This window comes from Alexandromys fortis, unplaced genomic scaffold, assembly GCF_014885135.2.
Source record: "Alexandromys fortis isolate MF-2015 unplaced genomic scaffold, M_Fortis_MF-2015_v1.1 scaffold_10, whole genome shotgun sequence".
NCBI classification, from domain to species: domain Eukaryota; kingdom Metazoa; phylum Chordata; class Mammalia; order Rodentia; family Cricetidae; genus Alexandromys; species Alexandromys fortis.
In genome coordinates, this window is record NW_026067895.1 from 13,902,438 (window position 1) to 13,926,831 (window position 24,394).

Here is a 24,394-nt window from a genome sequence, read left to right on the forward strand (position 1 = left end):
CCTTTAATCCCAGCACTTGGGAGGCAGAGGCAGGCGGATCTCTGTGAGTTCGAGACCAGCCTGGTCTACAAGAGCTAGTTCCAGGACAGGCTCCAAAGCCACAGAGAAACCCTGTCTCGAAAAACCAAAAAAAAAAAAAAAAAAATATATATATATATATACTGGGCATTCAGTTTTAGAGATATATTCCACTTGCTCTATTCTTTGGGTTTTTATAAAAGACTAAGAAGTCACATTTGTAATAGTTGTTCAACTTTTTAATTATAAAGAATAACTATATTTGGCATATACTTTTAATCCTAGTGCTCTAAAGGCAAAGCGGTAGATCTCTGTGAGTTGGAGCCAGCCTAGTCTACATAGCAAGTTCTGAGCTAGCCAGGGCTACATAGTGAGATCCTCTCTCAGAAATTAAGGTGGAAAGAGGGTGGTAACTGTAAGATTATCATTATTAAAAGATATCAAATAACTTATAGTACCTTCAAACTTGATGAAGAATCTAAAATTATATCCTCTAGAATGTCAACTCAGAGATTATCTCATGGCCTGTGACATTTCGTGCAGGTTTTCTGATGTCACAGGCTATCAGAGACAATAGCCATGGTTCACATTGTTGTGGGAACATTGTGGAGTGTACTTACATAAACCTAGGTGGTACAGGTCATTCTGTTCATGTGACCTTTGATAAAATCAAAATACATGGTAAACAGAAGACATAAGAGACTGCTGCTGGCGGACAGAGCAGAATGTTTTACAGACTCCCTTTAATACGTATACTCTAGTCAAATAAGAGGAAAGTGTAGGAAGTGTGGTTTGAAAGGAAATAGTAGCACTATTAGGAGGTATGACCTTGTTGAAGTAGGCGTGGCTTTGTTGGAGGGAGTGTGACACTCAGCCAACTTCTTATTGCCTTCTGAGCTAGATGTAGCCAGTGCCATATCTACCCGCACGCCACCATGCTCTCTGCCATGATGATAATGGACTGAACCTCTGAACTATAAGTCGCCACCTCAATTATATATTTTCCTTTATAAGGAAAACATGCAGTGGTCATGGTGTCTCTTCACAGCAACAGAAAACCTACCTCAGACAGTAAGTAACAAGCAAGGATCATTGTTGCTATAATTACCAAGATCATACTTGTTACATACGTGCTATACTTTTATAAGCAACTGTGAACACAAACACACGAATAAACACCATATGCACAATGATTACCATGCCACTATGTGATAGGACCTCCTTACTTTTACCACAGGTCCTGTAGGGCTGTCGTTGTGGCTCATTTTTTAATAAATTGTTCTTTATGCTGTAACTCTAATAACATTTCTCTAAAGTGGCCAACAAACACATGAACTGATGTCCAACGTCAGTTAACTATCAGAGGGTCACAAATAAAACCCACAAGGATATTATTTTATACTAGTCCGATGGCCGCTATTAAAAATAAATCTGGGAGCTAGGAAGATGGCTCGGTGGGCAAAGTGCCTGCTGAGCAGCGTGAGGACCTGCCTCTGATCCCCACCACCAACGTAAAGGCTGGGTTTGGTGAGCCCCAAGTTCAGTGAGAGAGCCTGTCTCAGAAAATAGGAGCTATAGAGCATGACTCTGTCCTTTCTGTATGTGCACACATAAGCATACAGAACACAGAAAGAAAGAGAGTGGGGGGAGAGAAAGAGAGGGAGAGAGAGAAAGAGAGAGAGAGAGAGAGAGAGAGAGAGAGAGAGAGAGAGAGAGAGGGAGAGGGAGAGAGAGAACAAAAGCTAAAAGCGAAACCTGCTGATGAGAATGTGGAAAGTCTCAACCCGCCCCCCTCCCCCCAGCACTGTTGATGGGATTGTAAAACAATGCGATGTTATGAAAAACAGAATGGTGGTTCCTTGGAAAATTAAGGTAGAGTTAGCTACATGATCTGTTATCTGTCCAAAGGACACAGCATCAGACTCTCAAAGAGATATTTGCATACTTGTAAACAGAGGTGGAAGGAATGCAAACATTGAGGGATGGATGGATATGTTAACAAAATGTGGTATGAACACAGAATGGAACATTATGAAGTCTTCAAAAGCACATGATAACTTGTCACGGGCTACATGGCTGGGACATTATGTTTAGTGAAATAAGCTAGTTACAAAAGAGCAAATATTGTAGGATTCAATTTATATAAAGTATCTAAGTAGACAAATTCATGGACAAAGAAAACAGAATGGTGCTTGTCGAGGAGAAAGGAGAAAATGAGATTTTTGTTTAGTGAGCATGGTTTTTGTTTTTGTAAGATGAAAAGGTTCTGGGGATGTTTCATAGTATAAACGTATTTGCACTACTGAGCTGTACACTTAAAATGTAAGGTTGTAAGTTATTTATTACTATCATTAGTATTTTGGATCTTACCACATACCAGAGACTGGCCTGGCATTTCCGATCCTCTTGCCTCAGCCTCTAAAGTGCTGAATTGCAGGTATGTAGCACTATGTCTACCCTCTTAAGTACTTTTTAGTTCATTTTCAATAAAACTGTAAGTAACTAAAAGTGGTAATGATAAGAATAACATTGTGGCCACTTATACCATATTGGATATTATAAAACATGGCATACAATTAATATTATGATTTTCATGAGAACTATATATTTCTAGAATTTCTTCTTGAGATTTATAATTCCTGACTAATCATATTAAACCTAGTGATGAGAATAAGAGAAAGAAACTTGCTAGGTAGTTAAGGGAAAGAGATCTTGCAAACAAGCTGTTCTGCTGCCCGTCAGAAGCATCCTTTATTTTGTTGACAGTTCTGTCCTGGCCAAAAGTCAGACCTGTGCTGGCCATATACCCTGGTTTGTGTCCTTGGGTTTTTGTTTGTCTTTCTTTAGAACAACAGCCTAATGAGCTGCCAGAAGCTCTGCACAGTCAGATACTTCATTGCTCCTTGGAGGTGCTCACAAGAATCCCAGTCCAGTTACTGGGACAGAGAGGCACACAGACACCTCGTGGGGATCTATGATTAGGTAATCTGGGCTAAGGAACTCACCTCCCCCTATCTCAGCCCAGTCATTTCAAAAGCCAATTTGCTTCCTCCATGAGAAGTCATATTAACCTCTACACAAAGCCTCTCAGAAGCCAACCTTCTCTTGGGACCCCTTCTACCACTCAGAAGCTCTGCTCACTTCCTCTCTGCAATAATCCTCCTCTTTAGGCTTTCTCTCTATAGTAACTCCCCCCTTTCAAAATTTACCCTGTGAAATTCAATCTTTGAGTTCTCAAGACGAAATGGCAAGCCACTGACTCATGGAGGCTTGGTGACCATGAAAGCCTAGTACCCTAGTCCCCGAATTAAGCACACCAGAGACAAGAATGTCTCTGTAATTCTCAAAGGCCCATTTCCTCCCGTTTCACTCCTAGAGAACATAAAAATAACTGACAAGGGCAAGAACCATAACATTATAGAATGGCTTATTGCAAGGAGATACTATATCTATCCTAAGTGATACAGAGATAACACAATGGACACAAAATTTTGGCTGAATTAAGAGGAAACATGAAGACTAAGAGAGGTGTCTGACAGAATTATGGTGACCTTTATTGTTACAGGGATGTGGTGGTTTGAATAAAAATGGGCCCCCCAGGCGCATATGTTTGAATGCTTGGTCCCCAGTTGGTCAGGTGATTTGGGAAGGATTAGGAGGTGTGGCTTTGTTGGAGGTGTGCCACTGTGGGTAGGCTTTGAGGTTTCAAAAGCTCCCAGGATTTCAGCTTGCTCTCTCTCTGCCTTAGGGTTGTGGTTGTGGTCTCAACATGTAAGTACTCAGCAACCAGTGCCATGTCTGCCTGCTGCCATGCTCCCCACCAGGATGGTCACGCACTCGTCCTCTGAAACTGTAAGCAAGCCCCCAATTAAATGCCTTAGGCATGGTGTCTCTGCACAGCTACAGTACAGTGACTAAGTGAAGGGTTAACAATGTACCTTTCCTCTTTTTAATAAAGAATACATATAATATTCCAGTCCAGCATTTGCTGGAATGGACAACTGGTTGAGACATGGGCAAACAGAATAATTGTTGTTGAGTAACTTTAAAATGTTACCAGCTAGTTTTCTTTCCTAAAAAGACCAAGCAGGGTGTGGTAGCTGAATCCTGTAGTCCTTAGGAGTTGGAGACAGGAATAGAGTGAGTTTGAGGATAGTCCAGGCTACATAGCAAGACCTGTCACAAACAAATGGCCAAAAGTGTGTGTGTTGGGGGGGGGGTAGTACTCTCCCCTTCATTTGGCTAGCATAAACAATAGCTTCTTTATTTTCTACTTTGTTCTGATGTCCCATCCCAGAAATCTCATTTGCACCCATTAAGGCTTATTAATAATAAGCTGTCCTGCCTTTATGGTACACGAGTGGTTCCAAGTAATATTTACTGTGATTTGTGAGAAATGTGGACAAGATAGATTAGTAGCATCCAGTTACGTGGATATTGTTTCATACCGACATTTTTACTTTTATCACAGATCTGCCAATACGACCTACACTTGCATCCTGGAGGAGGAGCCCAGGTGATCACTGGGCACTAGGACATGCCCCTGGGCATGACTTCCTCCTGAACAGCGTGCAAGTGAGGAAATCACCATTGTGCCCAGCAAGACGCTTTATGAGATGGCAAGGTTGTACTATGTATCTAATGGAACAGATTGAGATAGACCAGGTGAGGACTGTCACTAGTCCTGATGAACTAGAGGAGGAGGACAGTTATGCTCCTGGTGCCTTCCACGTCCCACCTCCTCTAGAGAGGTAACAAGTGGCTCCATGAATCGAGGACCTGATGTCAGTTGAGGTAAGAGAGTAGGGATCTTCACTGAGGGAGGTGAGGGCAATAGGGCAGAACCCAGGGAAGGCTTTACCTTATGTTGACCCTGTGCATCATTTTTAGAGAAAGGAGGAGCAGAAGCAGAAGCCCTGGTTTCCAGAAGGAACTTTAGATGAACAAGCATGAACAGGATCCGAAAGGATATTCAAGAGGCAGCTGTAACAGGGGAATGATGGCTGTTTAATTTCTATCACCTGGGCATTGATTCAAATTGTTATAAGACCCTTAAGGAGAAGAGTAATCATGAGGAAAGATGGCTAATTCTTTGAATGCATATACACTGGATGATCAAACCTTAAAACTGGTAAAAGAAGCAAAGAAGGAGGTTTTCCCTATGCAGGCAAAAATCAAAGGTAATAATGGTGAGACCCATGCTAGTGATGACTCTGTAAGCTCCCTTACTGGAGCCTCCTTTAAGTATGTATCCTCTATTGCCTGAAAATGACCTTGAAGCATGGGATGAGGAATTTGATAATCAATCTAATACTGAATTCCATCCGCTTTTGATGAGGACTTAGGAGAGCCTGTGGGAACGCTAACCTTACAACCTAGGCAAGTTAGAGCATGACAGGGAAATGAAATTTGTTTCAGCAAAGCCTCCCTGGCCTCATGAGGTACAACTGGGATTTCCAGTGCAATTTCAGCAAAATTGAAATGTTTCTATGCACTAGCCTTAAAACTCTAGAAGGAAAGACGATATTAGTCCTTGTATATTATCTTGAAAGGAAAGAACTACAGCTATTTGAATTCAGACTAAAAGAAGCATTTGTGTATCGAGTGTCTCCTTCGCTGCCTTTAAACCTTCTTATTTTCCCCACTAAATTGTCTCCCACAGGTATTATAGTACAAGAGAATAAACCTTTAGAATGATCTAGTTACACTGTAAGGGCCACAATATACTAAGACTTACCTTACTCTTCTTGCTCAATTAGTAGTAAATCAGGGGTTTGATCCTTCTTGTGTTATATTATCCTTAGTAATAGATTTTTAAGAGCATCACAGAACTCCATGGACTTTCAAATTTCATTTGCAAATGACTATGAAGGGTACAAAATTATTATCCAGCTGGCAAACTATGGGATTTCCTCTTACTATATTTGTGAACACAAATCGTCTGACCTTCCCCCATTCCACAGGCTGATACTTATTTTATCTATTGCTCATCTAATAGTATAGGAAGGATTCAAGGTCCAGATATTCGTCAATCTATTAATACTTCTTGTTCTTTAGTCCAATAGGTGGAATGGTTGTTTGGTTCATCTATTACGGTTCATTCATGAACCCTTAAATATTATTTCAGGTTCTGCTTATGTTGTAAAACTATTTCCAGAAATAGAAATATACTCAGACTTGTGCACACCCTAACCTTCCTGGTTTTACTGCAGGAGAAAATAAACAAGCTGATGCATTAACCTGCCCCATTTTTACTTTTCCAGAAGAAAATCGGGGAGAAGTATGTGTCTGTCATTGCAGACGGATCCTACTGAAATAATATGGATCCCTCTTTGATTCTTCTGGGCCCAGGCCATCAGGGACAATAGTAGATGGTGAAGAAACAATGGAAGTCCCCAGAAAGAGAACAAACCACCATCTAAAGGACAAAAGGAGATATCAATCATATCATCAGAAGTCAAGTTGCATACCTGGGGCCAAGTTAAGGCACTGTGCATCAAGGGAGAAGTTAATTAACTCTGTGTTTATGAATGGACCTTGAGACCACAATAGACCACAAGGGACTGCATTCAATTTTTCTTGGGATTTAAATAACTTTTCATTTGCATAGAACATCATAACATATGTGTTACTATTAAAGGCAAGGGTAGGCGTATGTTCTACAAGATACTAGAACTACTAATCATAGGGGTCTCATTTTCTAGTCATTCTCTAGATTTTTCTGATCAATATAATAATAGTAATTAATAGTACTGGACAAAGTTTGTATCTCAGTTCTTGGTGGCAGAGTATTACACACAATGCTTTCACTGTTCTAATATTATAATTTGCTTGCTTACAGGAACTCATGCATCAAGTGATAAATAGATTGATCTACATCTCAAATCAAAACCACTCTCAAGATGCTACTAAAAAATAAAAAAAGGTGGAGATGTTGGAACACAGTTCAAGAATTGAGTTGTGCCATCTTGAATTTTGCAGGCAAATGGATGGAGCTAGAAAACATCATTTTGAGGGAGGTAACCCAGACCCAGAAAGACAATGATCACATATACTCACTTATAAGTGGTTTTAAAACATAAAGCAAAGAAAACCAGCCTACAAATCACAATCCCAGAGAACCTAGACAACAATGAGGACCCTAAGAGAGACATACATAGATCTAATCTACATGGGAAGTAGAAAAAGACAAGATCTCCTGAGTAAATTGGGAGCATGGGGACCTTGGAGGAGGGCTGAAGGGGAGGGGAGAGGCAGGGAGGGCAGCAGAGAAAAATGTAGCGCTCAATAAAAATAAATAAAATTTATTTATGAGTCGTGTGAGAATCCTGAATGCTTGTGAGAAAACTCCAAGAAAACAAGAGTCTTGTGACCTCGGTTTGTTCAACACAGAATTGATCTTAAAAAGTTTTGGTGTTCCCCCAGGTGCAGCAGATAAGAGTGAGCTTACTTCAGCTGTTATTCATGTGCCTCTCTGGAAAAACATGTTTTTGCCATGTGTGGGTTTGTACGACCGAATGCTTTACTCACGCGAGTCTTCCTAACCCTGATACTCTGCATAGAGTTGGCTATTGCACGACACTTCAGGTTGCCTCATTTCTAGGCCTGGCTCTCCCAAGTCCACACTGCCAACTAGAGCAGTAAACAGGGAAGCTTTGGGCCTTTGGCATCTCTCCAGACCGCAAGTCACTCAGCCTGCAACTGGAATTGATTTCAAAGCTCCAGGCTATGTCTGAATCTTTCTGCTATGCTGTAATATTTTCAATTAAATCTCTGGCAAATTTTGAAAGCTAAAGTGGAGGGAATAACATAATGAATTCCCAAGAATTCATCATCCAGCTTGAAAGTTTATCAACCTAGGGCCAATCCGGTTTCATGTGTATATATTATATATCTTTTCACGTACCCTGATTGATTCTGTGTTATTTTAAAGCAAAACACAGCTCAGTTATTTTTTTTTTATCAGTTTGCAGAAAGTACAAATAGTCGGGAGTCCATCCCAGAAGCAAATGCACATGAGACAAGTGTAATAAAGCAGATGCTGGGAGCATAATGAAGAGCCACAACTGAAGCCCTCATCAGTGGTTACCGTCACAGGCTCTTATCGGGGTCCCCAGATGTTAGAGGAGGTATGCCCAGAACCGAAATCCAGCTGTGGCTTTGTCGCAGAAGCCTGTGACTGTATGCAAATACACAGAGCCTCCTTTTAGCCTGGTGACTATTTTTTCCTAATCTTTCTCTCACTATTCTTGGGACCATGACTGAAACTCTACATTACCATATTACTGTCTTTGATTTGCAAGTGGTACAAATCAAAGCCCTGCTTGAAGCAGACAACTGGAACATTTTAACCATTAACAAGGTTACTGCTTTATAAATAAATTGTCTTGTTACAAAAGATGAATTCCTTAAGCATAATTTAGAAAGTACAAAAAAGGTCCAAAGAAAATACATTAATTACCCACACTTAAAGGGCTTTTTAAATGTCAACTTTGGGACTTTTTTCTTTTCTTTTTGTTAAACATGTGTTTCTTCATAAACATGGAATTGTTTTTTAGAATGTGTGAAAACCATTTTCATTATTTCATAATATATGGTTAATATACTTTTATAACGGATATTTTCCAACATATTTATTTTTACAAAATATTCCTTCATAAGTATAGACAATTCTATTCAAATATAAGTATGTATGTGGATGTGTGTGTGTGTGTGGATGTGTGTGATTTATTTAAGTAGGGCTTTATGTGGGTCAGGCTGGCTTGGAACTCACAATTCTTGTCTCTATGACTCAAGTGCTGGGATTACATTTGTATTAGTCAGGGTTCTATAGAGGAACAGAATTTATAGAATGAAGCTTTGCCTACCTATCTGTCTATAGGGGATTTATTAGAATGGCTTACAGGCTGTGATTCAGCTAGTCCAACAATGGCTGTCTACTAATGGAAGGTCTAGAAATCCAGTAGTTGTTCAGTACACAAGGCTAGATGTCTCAGCTGGTCTTCAGTATATACCAGAGTCCCGAAGGAGGAGGCTCTAATGCCAGTGAAGAAATAGACTTGCCAGATAGAGCAATAACAAACAGCCAGATAGAGCAATAACAAGGAGGCAAAGCACAAGAGCTTCCTTCTTCCATGTCCTTTACCTAGGCTGCCAGCAGAAGGTGTGGCCTACATTAATGACAGCTCTGCTTGTCTCAGAAGATGCAGATTAGAAGTAGATCTTCCCACTTCAAATGATTTAATAAAAAAAAAAAAATCCCTCACATGTCACTAAGGCTTTAGTTAATTCCAGATGTAGTCAGGCTGGCAACACGAACAGCAACACTACAGGCATCCGTCATGCCTGCTTTACAGGGTGTATTTTAAGGCTAAAACTATGTTTCCCTAGGAAATAATTATAGGGAAGAAACAACAGGGTCTGTCTCTTTTTCCATACACACACCATACTATGCCACTGGTCTTTATAGACATTGTTCCAAATTATCTTCCAATGATTTATAAAGGAAGTTGTTTCCATGTACCCTTATCATAAGTATTCCTTGTAATACAAAATTTGTTAAATTTGATAGAATCAGATATGTATCCATTAACTTTTATCAGTTTATTCATGGTTTAAGGTAGTCCAAATAGTTGACTAAAGTGGAGATGGTCGGAGAAAGAAACAGGAACAGAAGACTTGAGTGCTGTAATTGCTAGTATATTTTACATTGTTAAAATTGGAAATTTGAAAGTTATCACAATGAGTAACACTTAAGGAGTTTCAGGGTGAAATATTTCACTCTATCACTCCCAAGGGAGAGAGGCCCAGAGAGTCTCCTTTTGTCCACATTCAGGCCACAATTCACCTCAATCTGTTCTAAAGGCCCCTGGGTCTAGGAAGGAAGAGCAGTTCCCAATCCATATGACTTTCGGCATATCCACCACGTTGCCGCTGTGTCCCCTCAAAAAAAGAACAGCAGCGATGCAGCAACATGATGTGCTTTGAAGCTGTTCTATGGAATTTAATCAAACCATCCCCTTAAAATGATCTGTAAACCTTAGTCGCTGCAAAAGATCACAGCATAGGACTCCAATCCTGAAGCTGGCAAGGTCAAAACTAAGCCATTAAATATTACCTAGAAATGTCTAAATTTACCCGTGATAGCAGGAACAGTCACACTGGTGAGACACATGAACACACTGAAGTTGAGGTGGAGCAAATATTCTCAGTGGAATTGCTACACATTTTGATTTTCTATCTGCCACGTGTTCAACTGTCGAAAAAGTACTAGACAACAAAGTTCTACAATTTTATATTTGCGAAGACCTATTTGTCCAGCGGCGTAACTTCAGAAGGTCAAGATTTCACTTACACTTTCATCTGAAAAATATCTTCCCAGTTTGCTATGCTTAAGACATTCCAGGCATGCTGTGTTGGGGGTGGGACTCAGCAGGAAGGAACTTTGGGGCCCAAAATGCTGGTAAGCAGCGAGGCATTCCTTTGGTGAACTTCTTTGAAAAGCACCAAGTGTTAGAACAATTAGGGAAAGTTACATTGTTATAAAATCCGGATTGTTACTTTGTTTTCCTCTTTGCTGTTGAGGCTGCTACTTTTAAACCCGGTTAACACCTTTGAGAAAAGTAACTCGGAAAGATGAAAGGCGAGCACGAAAAGAGAAGCACTTTATTCAGATCCCTTCCCAACTCCACTTCCTCTCATTCCTTCACGCGCTCAAGAAGCTATCAGGTCAGTCTGCTAAAAGTTGTAGCTATTTTTAAGGCTCCAGATCCCCAAACTAAACATCGCCCAAAGTTGACTACCCCGATACAGTTATCTCCAGTCTGGTCCAACTCAGAAAAAGAAGCCCGTTTCTTTTCCAGAACATATTTTACTGGGGGTGCAAAAGGCACCATCTGGGCTTCGTCTAGCACTATAGCTGGTAGAGGGGCAGGAGGATGCAAACTGAATTAGAAATATATACTGTACTAGATTTAGAACGCTTGAAGACCCGAAGACAGGATTGAAGCACTCTTTGGCTACGGTGTTTAGTAACTGAATGCGAACTCCGGGAGTGCAGACCCATCAGCAGCTCTCACTTGAAACCGCAGCACACAAAAGATCTCTCGGTACACACCGCCCCAGTCTTGGAGTCGCAGAGACCTAGAGCCAATCGCAGTCGGAGGGTCACGTGACTCTCGCTCCGTCCCCCGCGGTACCCCCCATTCCCCCCAGCCCCGGAGCGCGCGCCAATCGAGGGGAGTCCTAATGGGCCGCGCCGCCCGGACTGTCACTGACTGGACTCGGTCGCCTCTCCCCGGTCCCCAGGCCCACGCTCCCGGTCGTCAGCAAGACGCCTCGAACAGGCGGCGTCCAGCCCAGCGACCTGCGTGCTGACGCTCGGCGGCCTGAGAGGACCGGGCGGAGCCTGAGGCGCCTCCCTGCGCCGTGCGGCGTGCTGACGCGAGCGGCGAGCGGGGCGGGCCGGCCTCGGCTCCTCCCGCCGCGGGCCCACTGGCCTCCCGCCTCCCCCACCCTCGGCCCGTCAGCGCCCGAGACTGCGTCGCGCAGCACCGCGTCGGCCCGGCTCGGCCCGGCCCCCGGGCAGATGCCCCGAGCTGCCGCTGTCGCCGCCGCCGACTCGGCCGGTGGCGGTGTGGGAGGTGGGCACCTGGCCCGGGGTCGCCGAGCGTGACAGACGCGGCCGGGGCCGCCGGGGGCTGTCGGGGCCGCGCGCGGACCATGTATTTCCTGAGCGGCTGGCCCAAGAGGCTGCTCTGCGCGCCGCGGAGCCCGGCCGAGGCGCCGCTCCACGTCCAGTCGGATCCTCGGAGAGCGTTCTTTGCCGTGCTGGCCCCGGCCCGCCTCAGCATCTGGTACAGCCGAGTAAGTAGGCGCCGCCGTCCCGACTTCCCCTGAGCGGCCCCTGTCCCGTCCCCACTTCCCCCCGAGAGGCCTGGATCTAATCCCGACTCTCCCCGAACGACCCTGGTCCCGGTCGGACCTCCTCCGAACGACCCCGGCCCCGTCCCGATCTCCCCCTCGAACGACACTGGCTCCGACCGGACCTCCTCCAAACCATCCTGGCCGGGTCCTGACTCGGGAACGACGACCCCCGTCCAGTCCCGACTCCCCCCTAGCGACTTCTCGTCCCCCGTCCCGACTCCTTCCGAGCGACCCCGTCCCCGTCCCGACCCCTTTCCGAGCGACCCCGACCCCTTCCGAGCGACCCCGGCCCCGTCCCGACTACCTCCGAGCGACCCCGGCTCAGTCCCGACTTTCCCCGAACGACCCCGACCCCGGCTCAGTCCCGACTTCCTCCGAGCGACCCAGGCCCTTTCTCGACTGCGGAGCGACTCGGGTTCCGTAGCGACTCCCCGCGCGCCCTCAGACCCTCTCGCCCTCGGGCTGGCGCCACGCGCGGGCTGTCTCCACAGCCCCCCAGGCCCCGCGTGGCGCCCACAGCCGCGCGCCGGGCCGGGAGCTCCCTGGCTGGGTCCGGACTTGCCTGCCTCTCTGCCCTCATTGCCGGGGAGCCAATCTATTGGAACGTCCCCTAGCGCTCTGGCAGCTGTGGCATCCCAGCTCCCCCTTCTTTAAAGGTCGTTGTTTTGGAGTTCCGGAAAGCCTGTTGGTCTCTACCCAGTGTCGGACTGTTGTCAGTGATTTCTAGAAACTTAAAAGAGTTGTTCCTTTGTGGAGGCCTCTCTCTCTCTCTCTGTCTCTCTCTCTCTCTGTCTCTCTCTCTGTCTCTGTCTGTCTGTCTCTCTCTCTCTATCTCTGTGTGTGTGTGTCTGTCTGTCTGTCTGTCTGTCTGTCCGTCTGCTGCTCTTGCATTGGTGGGGGTAAAAAGTCCAGGAATTCGTATCTCTCTGCGCCGCACCTGGAAATAATAAGGCTTAGAGCGTGGAGCAGAATTCTTTGAGCCCTAGCTTTTTCCTTCTTGTGTCTTGAGTTCCGAGTTGGTAGGAGAAAGTTAAGTGGTGAGTGGGATAAGCCCATGTTCGGACGTTGCCGCTGGCTGGAGGTCTGTCTGTAAAAATTACAGAATTCTAAGTTTAAAGTTGCCCCTCCCCATTCAAAGAGACAGTACTAATCGATTACAGAGTGGTGTTCTTGTTGAAAGAAATTGAAGGCTGATTGACCTTGCTCTTGCTTAATACGAGAAACACTGGTTTTGGTTTGGTTTAATGGCTTTCTGCTTGTTACCATTGGAATGCCCATAATGCCCTTGATTGTCTTTACTCGCAGCTGTAGTAAAACCGGTGCTAGAATTTAGGTAATTGTGGTTCCTCTTCTATATTACTATTGCATAGTTAGGCTTTAAATCAGACTTTTTGTCACTGTTTTGGCTGACCTACTTTTCAGAAAGGTATCAAAACACAGAAGACTACTAAACAATTACAGTATCAGCAATACGATACTCCGTTCTGTGTTTAATTGAATTTTTAAACATATGCGGTGTACTTGGTATCTAAATGAGATTCGTTTTCAGTACATATGGTACTTGAACAACTTTTATTTAGGTGTAGCTATTTAAAGTTAATAGTTTATGTAGGAAAGCATAATTAGAACTTGAATTTTACATTGTTTTCTAAATTTAGTAGTTTTATTTGAATGTAACACATTGTAAAACCTAACATTTACTTTTTTAACCTCTAAAGATAAAAATTGGATTTATTTAAATTTATCATGATAGACCAGAAGCCTGTAAATTACCTTATTTCTCCACACAAAAAGAACATTACACTGTATCCTAGTGGTCTTAGGGACATTATGAATATTAGTAAATCTGTTGTTTGGATTTGGGTTTAGATGCAGTATTATGGAATTGAAACATCTCCTACTCCTTTCGTTCAAACCCCTGCTCTACAGACAGCTGTGTTTCACAGTAACACATTGGTTATTAATGATATCTTGTTTGTAAAACTTAGAATTTTACCTACATAGAAAACAGTCCATCACACACAAGGAAATAAAAAATTCAAAAGTTAGATTTGGGGCAATATTTGGGCTCAGAGGCATGGAGTGAAATAAATTTCTGGAATACCTTAGGGTGACTACATGGCACCTTAGGTGTACATGGTATTATGAGTGTAAGCTTTGTTACTTAGAAAAATCAGGTTTAAATTCTGAGATTTGAGATTTTATGGCCAGGTGAGTGGAAACAAGAGCCAGGCTCCACCTGCCAAGTCTTCTCCTTTTGGAATGTATGTATGTAGCTCTTCTTATCCTGGGAAATGTTTGAATTTTCTCATTCCTAAACTTTACAAAGCAGTGTGTTGCTGGGTGGTGGTGGCACATGCCTTTAATCCCAGCACTCTGGAGGCAGAGGCAGGCGGAGGATCTCTCTGAGTTCGAGACCAGCCTGGTCAACAAGAGCTAGTTCCAGGATAGGCTCCAAAGCCACAGAGAAACCCTGTCTCAAAAACAAAACAAAACAAAACAACAACAAAAAAAAAAAACAGAAAAAAGAAAGAACAAATCAGTGTGTGTTAAAATAAGCTTAAGTTACAAAATGTTAAAAGCAAAAATATCTCTAAGTTAATAAGAGGCTATCAGTTACATTCATAATTTGGAATGAATTGATTTAAAATTATCTTCACTGAGCCCATGAATGAGGGTATTAATTTTATTTTTTTGGAAGGTTGTAGTACATTTTGAAGGTCCAAAGGGCTCTACAATTTGAAATATGTTTGAAGGCAGTGAGAGGGACACAAAAGAGAAAAGTGACCATATAGATTTTGCTTTTTTGGTCAGGACTCAATAAAGTAAGCGCACATAAGAAAAATGTAGTTTCAAAAGGGAAAACTAGCTTTGTAGAAGAAATGTGTGTTTAGTCTCAACTGGTTTTTTGAATGTCCACAAAAGTTAATGTATGTGAACTGTTGGTTACCCGTGAAATTATAGGAACATTAAACTAAAATCTTTAAAACTAAGTATATTTTGTGGGTCTTCTAGTAAACTTTTATAGACCTCGTCTATTTCCTATTATTATGTTCTAAGTTGCTATTTGGGATTCCAGTATTTTAGAGTCATATCTGTCCAGACTAATTTTCTAGCCAGTTTTGAAAGATGCATGTTGGTGTTGTTTATGCGCAAACGTTTCTGTAAGACACTCATTTTACTTTTTGATAAAGATTTTAAAATAGCACATTTCATCAATAAATTGGGCTTATTGCTTGGTTTTCATTGTGATATGTTAGTAGAGGTTTGCTTTTTTTGATATTGTGATTCCAGTTCGAAATTCTAAAATCTAGACCGGAGGCCAACAAGGTTTAAATACCTGGCTGGCTCTGAGGGGGAAGTGCTGCCAGCCCTGATGACCCATATAGCAAAAGCAGAGAACTGGCTCCTGCAGGTCATTCTTGCATTTGTGCTTGCATGGCACATGCATTTCCACATCTACTGTTTTGGATTTTTTGACTTCTAGCTTTATTGAACTATATATGACAAAATTGTAATACTTATGATATGTGGTAAAATGTATATATATATACGTGTATAATGATATTTATAATACAACTAATAAGTATGTCTACCACCTTTCACATAGTTCCCTTATGTGTGATGAAAACGCTAAAGATCTACTTTTAGGCTATAGAGATAGCTCAGTGGTTAAGAGCACTTACTAGATGTGATTGGTTGGTAGTTTCCTCATCATCTCCCCCTTTTGTCTAAACAAGATCAATCCAAACCCAGTACAACTATATACAATAGGAACAGATACCAAATATAAAATTACAAACAATAAGCAATATTAAACAAGGAATGCATAACAAAAGTTTTACTAAACACTCTATTTTAAGTAGTCTAACTATTGCATTGAAATTAAGCTTGGCTAAATCATGAGGAAGGTAACTACATTATCTAATCTTCAACTCCATCGAAGATCTGAGAAGGGAAACAATATTACTTGAGTAAACAGGAAGTGCAGTCGAGAAACTTCCAAAATGTGCACCAAATGACAGAGACAACTGACTCCCTGGGCAATCACCCAAAGTCTCATTTGCAATGTTGAAGCAACCAACTTTGGCTAAGGCCTAGCATAACTGACATACCATTTTCAAAGGCGAGAAATTTTTTAAAACTATCTTACCCTGTCTTGGCAGGATATGACAGTCCTGTTTTATCCATTTACAGATACTCTGTATCTATGTCAGTGGTTGAGGTATGCGCATTTCTTTGCCCAAATGCCAGTTCTGCCAAGAAGAAAGGCTCCAGGTGGAGTGTCTTTGGTGCTCAACATTCTCTCAGGAGTAGATCGGTGTTGCCAGGAGTGATTGTATCTCACTACCATGGAACTCTAGGTTAGATTAAAGGCCATTTTCTACAACTCTTTGAAGAGGTTGAAGATTATACTATCTATACTGAATATAATCTCTATGTATTTAAAGAAACTGATTAGCCTAATTATAAATATGACAAACATAGATGACTATTGATCTATAATTCTCAATACCTATCTAACTTAAAGACTAAGGCAATAAACAACTGTGCAATAAATGAGGCCTTTGTTATATAGCTCTTTTGCTTAAAAGTTACCTTTTAAAAAGTTCCCTACCGTCAATGCATCTGTCAGGCCATTTCTCTAGTCTTGGGCGCCCCTTGAGCGTTTGTTGTTGTTGCTTCTTTGGCTTGAACTGTACTACTTACCCAAATTGATTAAAATGTTCTGTTGATGTGTGTCTTGGCTGTGTTTTTCATTATTTTATTACTTAAAGCCTTCATGCTACCAAACAGTGTTATGAATATGAAAATGTTAGAGAAACTGAAGAGCTGCCCAGATACATTATCGCATTGCTTGGAATTTGGTTATGTGCTGCTCTGTCTCTCTGGGTTCCTACTTACATACATTGCTTTTCCAGAGTAGGCTATAAACTTTATAAAATTAGAATTTTGATCTCGTATTGTATCTTATTTAACCTTTAATAGGCATTGACTGAAATCTTTGTGATTATTTTTTAAATAAACTTCCTTTTTAAAAGGAGATTTGCTCAACAGAACTGAGCAGCAAGAACAGAGAATCCCCACATATTGCCTGCCCCTCCCTCAGTAACTACCCTCATATCAGCATCTCTTACTTGGGGCGTACATTTGTTACAGTCAGTGGCCCCACACTGAACAGTGACTATTATGAAATGTTCATGTTTACCTTAGCGTTCTCTCTTGGCAGTCCTATATTTTATGGGTTTTGAGAAATGTATAATATTACAGTATGTGTTGACCAACTTTTGTTACCATTCCAAAATATCTAAGATAATGAGCTTAAAAGAGGGAAAGGCTTGTTTTGAGTCATGGTTTTGGAGGTTTCAGGCCATGGTCAAAAGGCTTGTGGCTTTTGGGTCTATAGAGAAATGCTGTATGGTCATGAGAGTATATGGCAGAGGAAGCCACTCAGCTGATGGCTGCCTGCAAGCGAAGGAAGGGGCAGAGAGAAGAAACCAGTGTCCCAGTATCTTTTTCAGGGGTGTGCCCCCAGTGCCTAACTTCATTTTGTGGGTACCTACTTTCTAAAGGTTCCCCAGCTCCTAACAGCATCACACTCTGGGAACTATGCCTAAAATACTCAGGACCTTGGGGGGATGTTTATGGCTCAGACTATAGCACACAGAACATTTGCTGCAGTAATTCTCAGCAGTCTGCCTACTCGTTTCCTTCTTTCCAGCCCTGGCAACCCCTATTTAAGGGAAAAAAAAAAAAGAAAAAAGAAAAAGAAAGACCACAAACAGAAACAAAAAACCTGCTTGTCCTTTTCCAGGTATCTTGTAATTGGACCTATATAGTCTGTATCTTTTTCCGTGTCTTTTCATGTCTTGGTGTCTGGATCTGCTGTAGTTCATCAGTTATCCAAGGGATATCAGCTATCCAAGGGATATCATGGTTACTTCCAAGTTTGGCAATATTTATGAAACTACTATAATGTTTGTGTTCTACGTTTGTTGTCATTTTAAACAGGGTCTGTCTTACTGTGTAGTGTCAAGTTCACTAACCCAGACTGGCCTTAGATTCATGATCCTCCTGCCTCAGCCTCCTAAGTACTGGGAACTACCACACTCAGCTTTTTAAACTTTTTTGTGTGGGCATGTTTTCAGCTCACTTGAATAAGTAATGAGTAAATACTACCTTACAGATAGTGTGTATGGTTTTGTGAGAAAGAGCCAGTTGTATAAAGTAGATGTATCATTTTGCATTATCAACAGCAAAGAATCTGAATTCCTGTTGTTTTATATCTTTGCTAGCATTTGGTATCAGTCTTCTAAATTTTGACTGTCCTGTTAGGTATTTAATGGCATCTTATTGTTTATATTTATTTTTCTCTAAAGAAAGAGGATGTTGAATATCTTATAGAAAGATTGTTTTCCACATGTATTTGTTTTTGCTTTCAAGATCTTTTGCCCATTGTATTATTTTGTCTCTTACTGAATTCTAAGTTTGTGTATATTTTTAATATCAGTTCTTTATCAGGTATTGCAAGCACTTTCCTCATTCTCTACCCTCAATAATCCTCATTCTCTTGTTAGTGTTTCTCAAAGATCAGTTTCTAATTTTAATGAAGTTCATCTTATGAATTGTTTGCTTTAGATATTGCACCTTTGGAGGAGTCATTGTCATATCTGAGTCATTTAGGTTTTTCACGGTTATATTCTAGGACTTTTACACTTTATACATAGGATTTTTATTTACTTTGAATTCTTGAGAGTTATATAAGATGTGCATCATGAAGAAATTTTGTGACTCAATTTCCATTCATTCTCTTTACTTCTTTGTCAAAGATCAGTTGACTGTGAGAGTCTTTCTAAGTTCTCTTCCATTTCTTTGATCAGTTTCTCAATTCCTTCACCATATTTACAATAGCTTTATAATGATAAGTCTTGAAATTTGTTAAACTGATGTATTATTTGTGTTTTAATAAATAAAGCTTGCCTGAAGATCAGAGGGCAAAGCAGCCACACTAGTCAGCCATACAGGCCAGGGAGTGGTGGCACACACCTTTAATCCCAGGACTCTGGAGACAGAGACAGATAGATTTCTGTGAGTTCAAGGCTACCCTGGGCTACACAAAATCAATCCTGGAAACAGATCCAGGAGGTGGTTCACACCTTTAATCCCAGTGTTTGGGAGTCACACACTTTTAATCCCAGCACTAGGGAGGTAGAGACAGGGGCAGATATGGCTGGGCAGAGAAAGGAATATAAGGGGGAAGAGACAGGAGCTCACCGGAGAGTGAAGTCTGAGGATTTGTTGAGCCAGCATCTCACCCTTTTGGTCTGAATATTTGGTAGAGGTAAAAGGCCTCTCTAGTGGTTGGCTGTTTTGCTTTTCTGATCTTCAGCTTGAACCCCAGTACCTGTCTCTGGGTTTTGATTATTCGTACTACAGTTTGTGTGAGCACTCCAGCACCCTTCATCACCCTTCGTCTTGAAACTCATCTGAAGTTGAGTTGATTTATTGACACCTGGTGTAGTTTGAATATAATTGGCCTCCATAATCTCATAGAGAGCGGCACTGTTGGGAGATGGGACTTTGTTGGGGTGGGTGTGCCCTTGTTGGAGGAAGTGTGTCACTGAGGGGGCAGGTTTTGAGATTTTCTATGCTCAGAATACTGCCAAGTGTCTCGGTCAACTTCATGTTACCTGCAAGATGTAGGACTCTCAGTCACCACCACATCTGCCTGATGCTATGCTCCCTGTCATGATGATGATAAACTGAACCTCTGAAATTGTAAGCGAGCCACCCCAATTAAATATTTTCTTTATAAGTTGCCATGGTCATAGTGTCTCTTCACAGCTATAAAAACCGCAACAAAGACAACATTCCCCAAATAACTACTCAGATTTTGGTAGGATTGCTTTAAAGCTCTAGATCAAACTAGGGAGAATTGCTATCTCAACAGTATTGACCCTTCCTATTAATTAATATAGAATATTTTTATCTATTCTTTGACATCTTTCATTAGTATTTTGTATAGTATTCCTTCTATACATAATTCTTTTAGATTTATGACATTAAATATTTCATTTTGGGTAATGCAGTATAAAAATGGAAACATGCTTTTTTATTATAAATCATATTTTTTCAGTACTGGAATCTGTGAAAATGATCAACTTTTATGTATTTTATATCTTATGGCCTTTTTATTTTTTAAAGATTTATTTATTTATTATGTGTACAGTATTCTCAGTATTCTGTCTGCATGTATGCCTGCAGGCCAGAAAAGGGCACCAGATTTTATTACAGATGGTTTTGAGCCACCATGTGGTTGCTGGGAATTGAACTCAGGACCTTTGGAAGAGCAGGCAGTGCTCTTAACTGCTGAGCCGTCTCTCTGGCCCCTGGCCTTGTTTATTTATGTAAGAATATCCTGTTGATTCTTTCAGTTTTGAATATGTCACTGTTGTCTGTGAATACAGTTTTAATATCTTCTTTCCAAATATGTATGCCTTTTATTTTCTTTCTTTATCTTGTGACATTCTGTAGTCAAACTTTCTTTGTACTGCCAGTTCCCAAATAATGTCATGATGATTTTGAAGGCTTTGTCTTAGCTTAGGCTTGTTACTAACTAGCTCTTAAAACTAAATTGGCTCGTTTATATTAATCAATATTCTGTCATGTGGTTGCTACCTCTCCTCCATATTGTATTTTTGAATCACTGGTAAATCCCACCTCCGTTCTTCCCAAAGTTCCTATCTCTCTACCCAGAAGTCCTGCTTAACCTCTCCTATCTAGCTATTGGATATTCAGCTCTTTATTAAACCAATCAGAAGGTGTCTTGGCAGAGACTCATCTTCACAGTGTACAGAAAGATTAGACCAAAACAACATTTGTTAGGAATTGTGCTACTATGTTGGATAGTAACGAGTGCCTCATTGCCGTGTTCCTCAGGTGAGAAAGCTTGGAGTTTCTCATTACTAAGTGTAATAATAGGTGTAGAATTTTTGTTGCTGTTCATTAGCAAGTTGGAGTTCTATGAATAGATGTTATATGTGTTAAAATGCTTTTTTTTTGGCCTTTATTGATATACTTTTTTCTTTCTTTAGTCTATTTAGTTGACTTTTGAATGTTGAATCAGCCTTGCATGCCTGGATATAGTCCATTTGGTCCTGGTGCATAATTCTTTGTTGGATTTAATTTGCTGATATTTTGTTGAGAATTTTTGCATCCAAGTTCATGAGAAATTTTGGTTTGTTGGTTTTGGTTTTCATATGGTAGTTTTGTTTGCTTTTAGTAGGATAATGTTGGATTCACAAGATGAATTAAGAAGACCTCTTATCTACTGTGTCACTTCTGTGTTAGGAAAGGATGTAGAGAACTGATACAATTTATTTAAATATTTGGCTTAATTCATCTGTGAATATATGTGAGCATGGTTCTATTTTGGAAAGTTACTAATTATCGATTCTGTTTAGCTTATTCAATAGATGTATGTGTGACTAACTTTTTATAATTTGCGTAAAACACTGTAAAAATATTTCCAGTGTATTCTATAAGTAATGTTTAAATTTTGTTTGTATCTCTTTCTATGATATGCAAGTAAAATAAAATATATCTGTTTTCTTCCAGCCTAGTGTGTTAATTGTAACATACAAGGAACCAGCTAAGTCATCTACTCAGTTTGGATCTTACAAACAAGCTGAATGGAGGCCAGATAGTACCATGATAGCAGTGTCAGTAAGTAGATCTTTCAAACTTAATATTATTTTCTTAAGAAGTCATTTAAATGAATGTAAAGTTGCATTTAAATGAGATTTTCTAATATTTCATTTAGTTTTTAACACAGTGTGTGCGTGTGTGGAGAGAGAGAGAGAGAGAGAGAGAGAGAGAGAGAGAGAGAGAGAGAGAGAGATAAAAGAAAGCTGTACTGATTTCTGTTTGGGCCTGTGCTATCCTACTTTCTCTTCTTACATTGGCTGTGTCCTCATTGTTAACTTCACTACATTCTGCCTTCCCTGAACAGTACTTGTGTCCCTTTCTTTGTAATCTTCTGAACCACCCCTCCCCCAAGCCTATAGATAATGTACATATGTTAGAAAAATAAAAAAATAAGTTTAAAGAACTTAGGTTGAGATCAAACTGGAGCCTTGTGTGTGCTAGGCAAGTGTTCACCCACTGAATTATACCACTATTCTCTTACTGTTCTCTAACTATTACATTAGCTCACCTGCCTGCCTGTTTCCACTCTCTTTCTAGTCTGGTATTTTGTTGACTGGGCTGCTCATCTGAAAATGTTCCAGGTGACCAAAATTGTAGTACCAAGTAGTTCTGTGTTTCTTGTAGCAGAGCTGGTAGAGTTCACAACCATATAACAAATCCTTCCTGTTATATATAGTTCATAAAGTACATATAGGTATAACTGATTTAAATGATCCGTGCAAATAAAAAAATGCTCATATATTTATGTATTGTCTGGGCTTCTTGAAGTGACAACAGCAGATTTGAGTTGAGTAGTTCTGACAGCAACCATATATGATGTTCTCGGTGCTTTCCTCTTTGGTTCAGCACACTATCAATTATTGCAACACGGTTATAACTGCATTGCATAGCAAGTGCTACACATACTGTGACATATTATGTTTATTACTAGTACATACTTTCATCAAAAAAACAGAAGTGAAAAAAAAAAGTGCCGGGTGGTGGTGACCCATGCCTTTTATCCCACTACTTGTGAGGCAGAGGCAGGGAGATCTCTGTGAGTTCAAAGCCAGCATGGTCTACAGAGTGAGTTCCAGGACAGCCAGAGCTGTTACACAGAGAAACCCTGTCTCGAAAAACAAACAGAAGAGAAAATTGTCATGCTTTTAAAGCATTCAAGTCTAGATTTTTTTATTGTTGAATTAGGTGGCAAATGTGTATTATATAGTAAACTCCAAAAGAGTATAAGTGTCACTACAAAGCTAAATACTCATCATTTTAGTTCTAATTCATTGATAGTAGTAGAAAAAATAGAAAGTTTAAAATACTATTTATTATATTAGAGTTTGAAATACTGTTTATTATATTAGAGTTTGAAAGTGTATTTGAAGAAAATTGATCAATTCTTTAAACATTTTTTTAGTTTTATCTATCTGTCTATTTGTTTATTTATATGGTATTTTGTCTGTGTGCCATGTGTGTGGCTGATGCCCATTGGAGGTCAGAAGTAGACACTGGATCCTCTGGAACTGGAGTTATAAATGGTTGTAAGCCATGATATAGTACTGGGAATGGAACTTGGGTCCCTGCAAGAGCAACAAGTGCCCTTAATCGCTGAGCCATCTCTCCAGCCCTAATTGCTCAATTCATTGATGAATTATCACTTGGTTTTGTACTGCACTGTTGTAGTTTATTTGCAGGGCCAGTGCTGAGTGTGAGAAAGTTGATACTCTGTATGCATAGCCTGTATAGAATAATTCTAGATTCATAAAATACTCAAAGAAATTGAGAAAACTAATTCTGTACAAACTGAAGGAGATTGCACTAACATACAAAACAGAAAAAGACGTAGTTGGACAAATTCCAAAGCTTTCGAAAATATCAGACTTTTAAAGTCTGTGATTGTTTTAAGTTTTCACCAGAGATAAAAGCAGAATGTCTTTACTTGGTTGCCGGAAAAGTGTTTGTGGCTTAGTGTGGTGAATTTGGTGGTAACTTTTTTAACTTTAGGTTGAAATTAACATTTTCTGAATTTAAAGAGTTACTTTCTGCTACTTACTAGGCAATGAATGGCTGTGTTTGTGTGTGCTGGGATCAAACCCAGGGAAACACACATGCTTCACACATTTCGTCCCATGTGACATGGTATCTTGGCTTTTATATCAACTTGACACAAGCTTAGTCATATGGGAAGGAGCTAAACTAAACAACTAAAAACTTTGCTTGTAGGGTTTCTGTTGCTGTGATAAAACACTAGGACCAAAGGTAAGTTGGAGAGGACAGAGTTTGTTTTAGCTAAATACTCTCAGGTCACACTTCATCACTGAGGGAAGCGAGGGCAGGAACCTGAGGCAGAAACTGAAACAGAGGTCATGACAGAGTGCTGCTTACTGGCTTTCTCCTTATGGCTTGCTCAGTCTGCTTTTTTTTTATAGCACCCAGGATCACCAGTCCAGGGTGGCCCGGCCTGTAGTCGGCCTTCCCAGTCAATCACTAATTAGGACAATGTGCTGCGGACTTTGCTTGTAGTCTAGTCTCAGGGAGACAGTTTTTAGTTGTTTAGTTTAGCTCCTTCCCATATGACTAAGCTTGTGTCAAGTTGATATAAAAGCCAAGATACCATGTAAACCAAGGTAATGGCTCCTACCTGTTTTCCCCTGCTTCTGAGCCTTCTGACAGACTCTGGGATTTCCTTTGGTGTGGCATGTTTATACCTTCCTCTCCAAACTGTAAATGGCAAATTCTCTGTCCTATGACAGTTGTC

At 40.8% G+C, this 24,394-nt stretch overlaps 1 protein-coding gene and 1 long non-coding RNA gene across 10 annotated transcripts in view; both read left to right on the forward strand.

Moving 5' to 3' along the window:
• Positions 1-7,288, forward strand: part of LOC126512865 (uncharacterized) — a 13,433-nt gene extending 6,145 nt beyond the window's left edge. For 2 of the 4 annotated variants that reach the window (XR_007595167.1, XR_007595169.1), the window contains exons 4-6: positions 3,767-3,870; positions 4,490-4,812; positions 4,909-7,288. This is a non-coding gene — a long non-coding RNA (uncharacterized lncRNA). The remainder of the gene's footprint in view (positions 1-3,766; positions 3,871-4,489; positions 4,813-4,908) is intronic. The other 2 variants (XR_007595168.1, XR_007595170.1) reach the window with 2 other exon arrangements.
• A 4,266-nt stretch (positions 7,289-11,554) lies between these two features.
• Ric1 (RIC1 homolog, RAB6A GEF complex partner 1) overlaps positions 11,555-24,394 on the forward strand; it is a 106,368-nt gene continuing 93,528 nt past the window's right edge. For 2 of the 6 annotated variants that reach the window (XM_050157234.1, XM_050157244.1), the window contains exons 1-2: positions 11,555-11,883; positions 21,562-21,669. In XM_050157234.1, coding sequence (XP_050013191.1) covers positions 11,740-11,883; positions 21,562-21,669 — 252 coding nt within the window. In that variant the 5' untranslated portion in view covers positions 11,555-11,739. The remainder of the gene's footprint in view (positions 11,884-21,561; positions 21,670-24,394) is intronic. The other 4 variants (XM_050157226.1, XM_050157218.1, XM_050157217.1 and 1 more) reach the window with 3 other exon arrangements.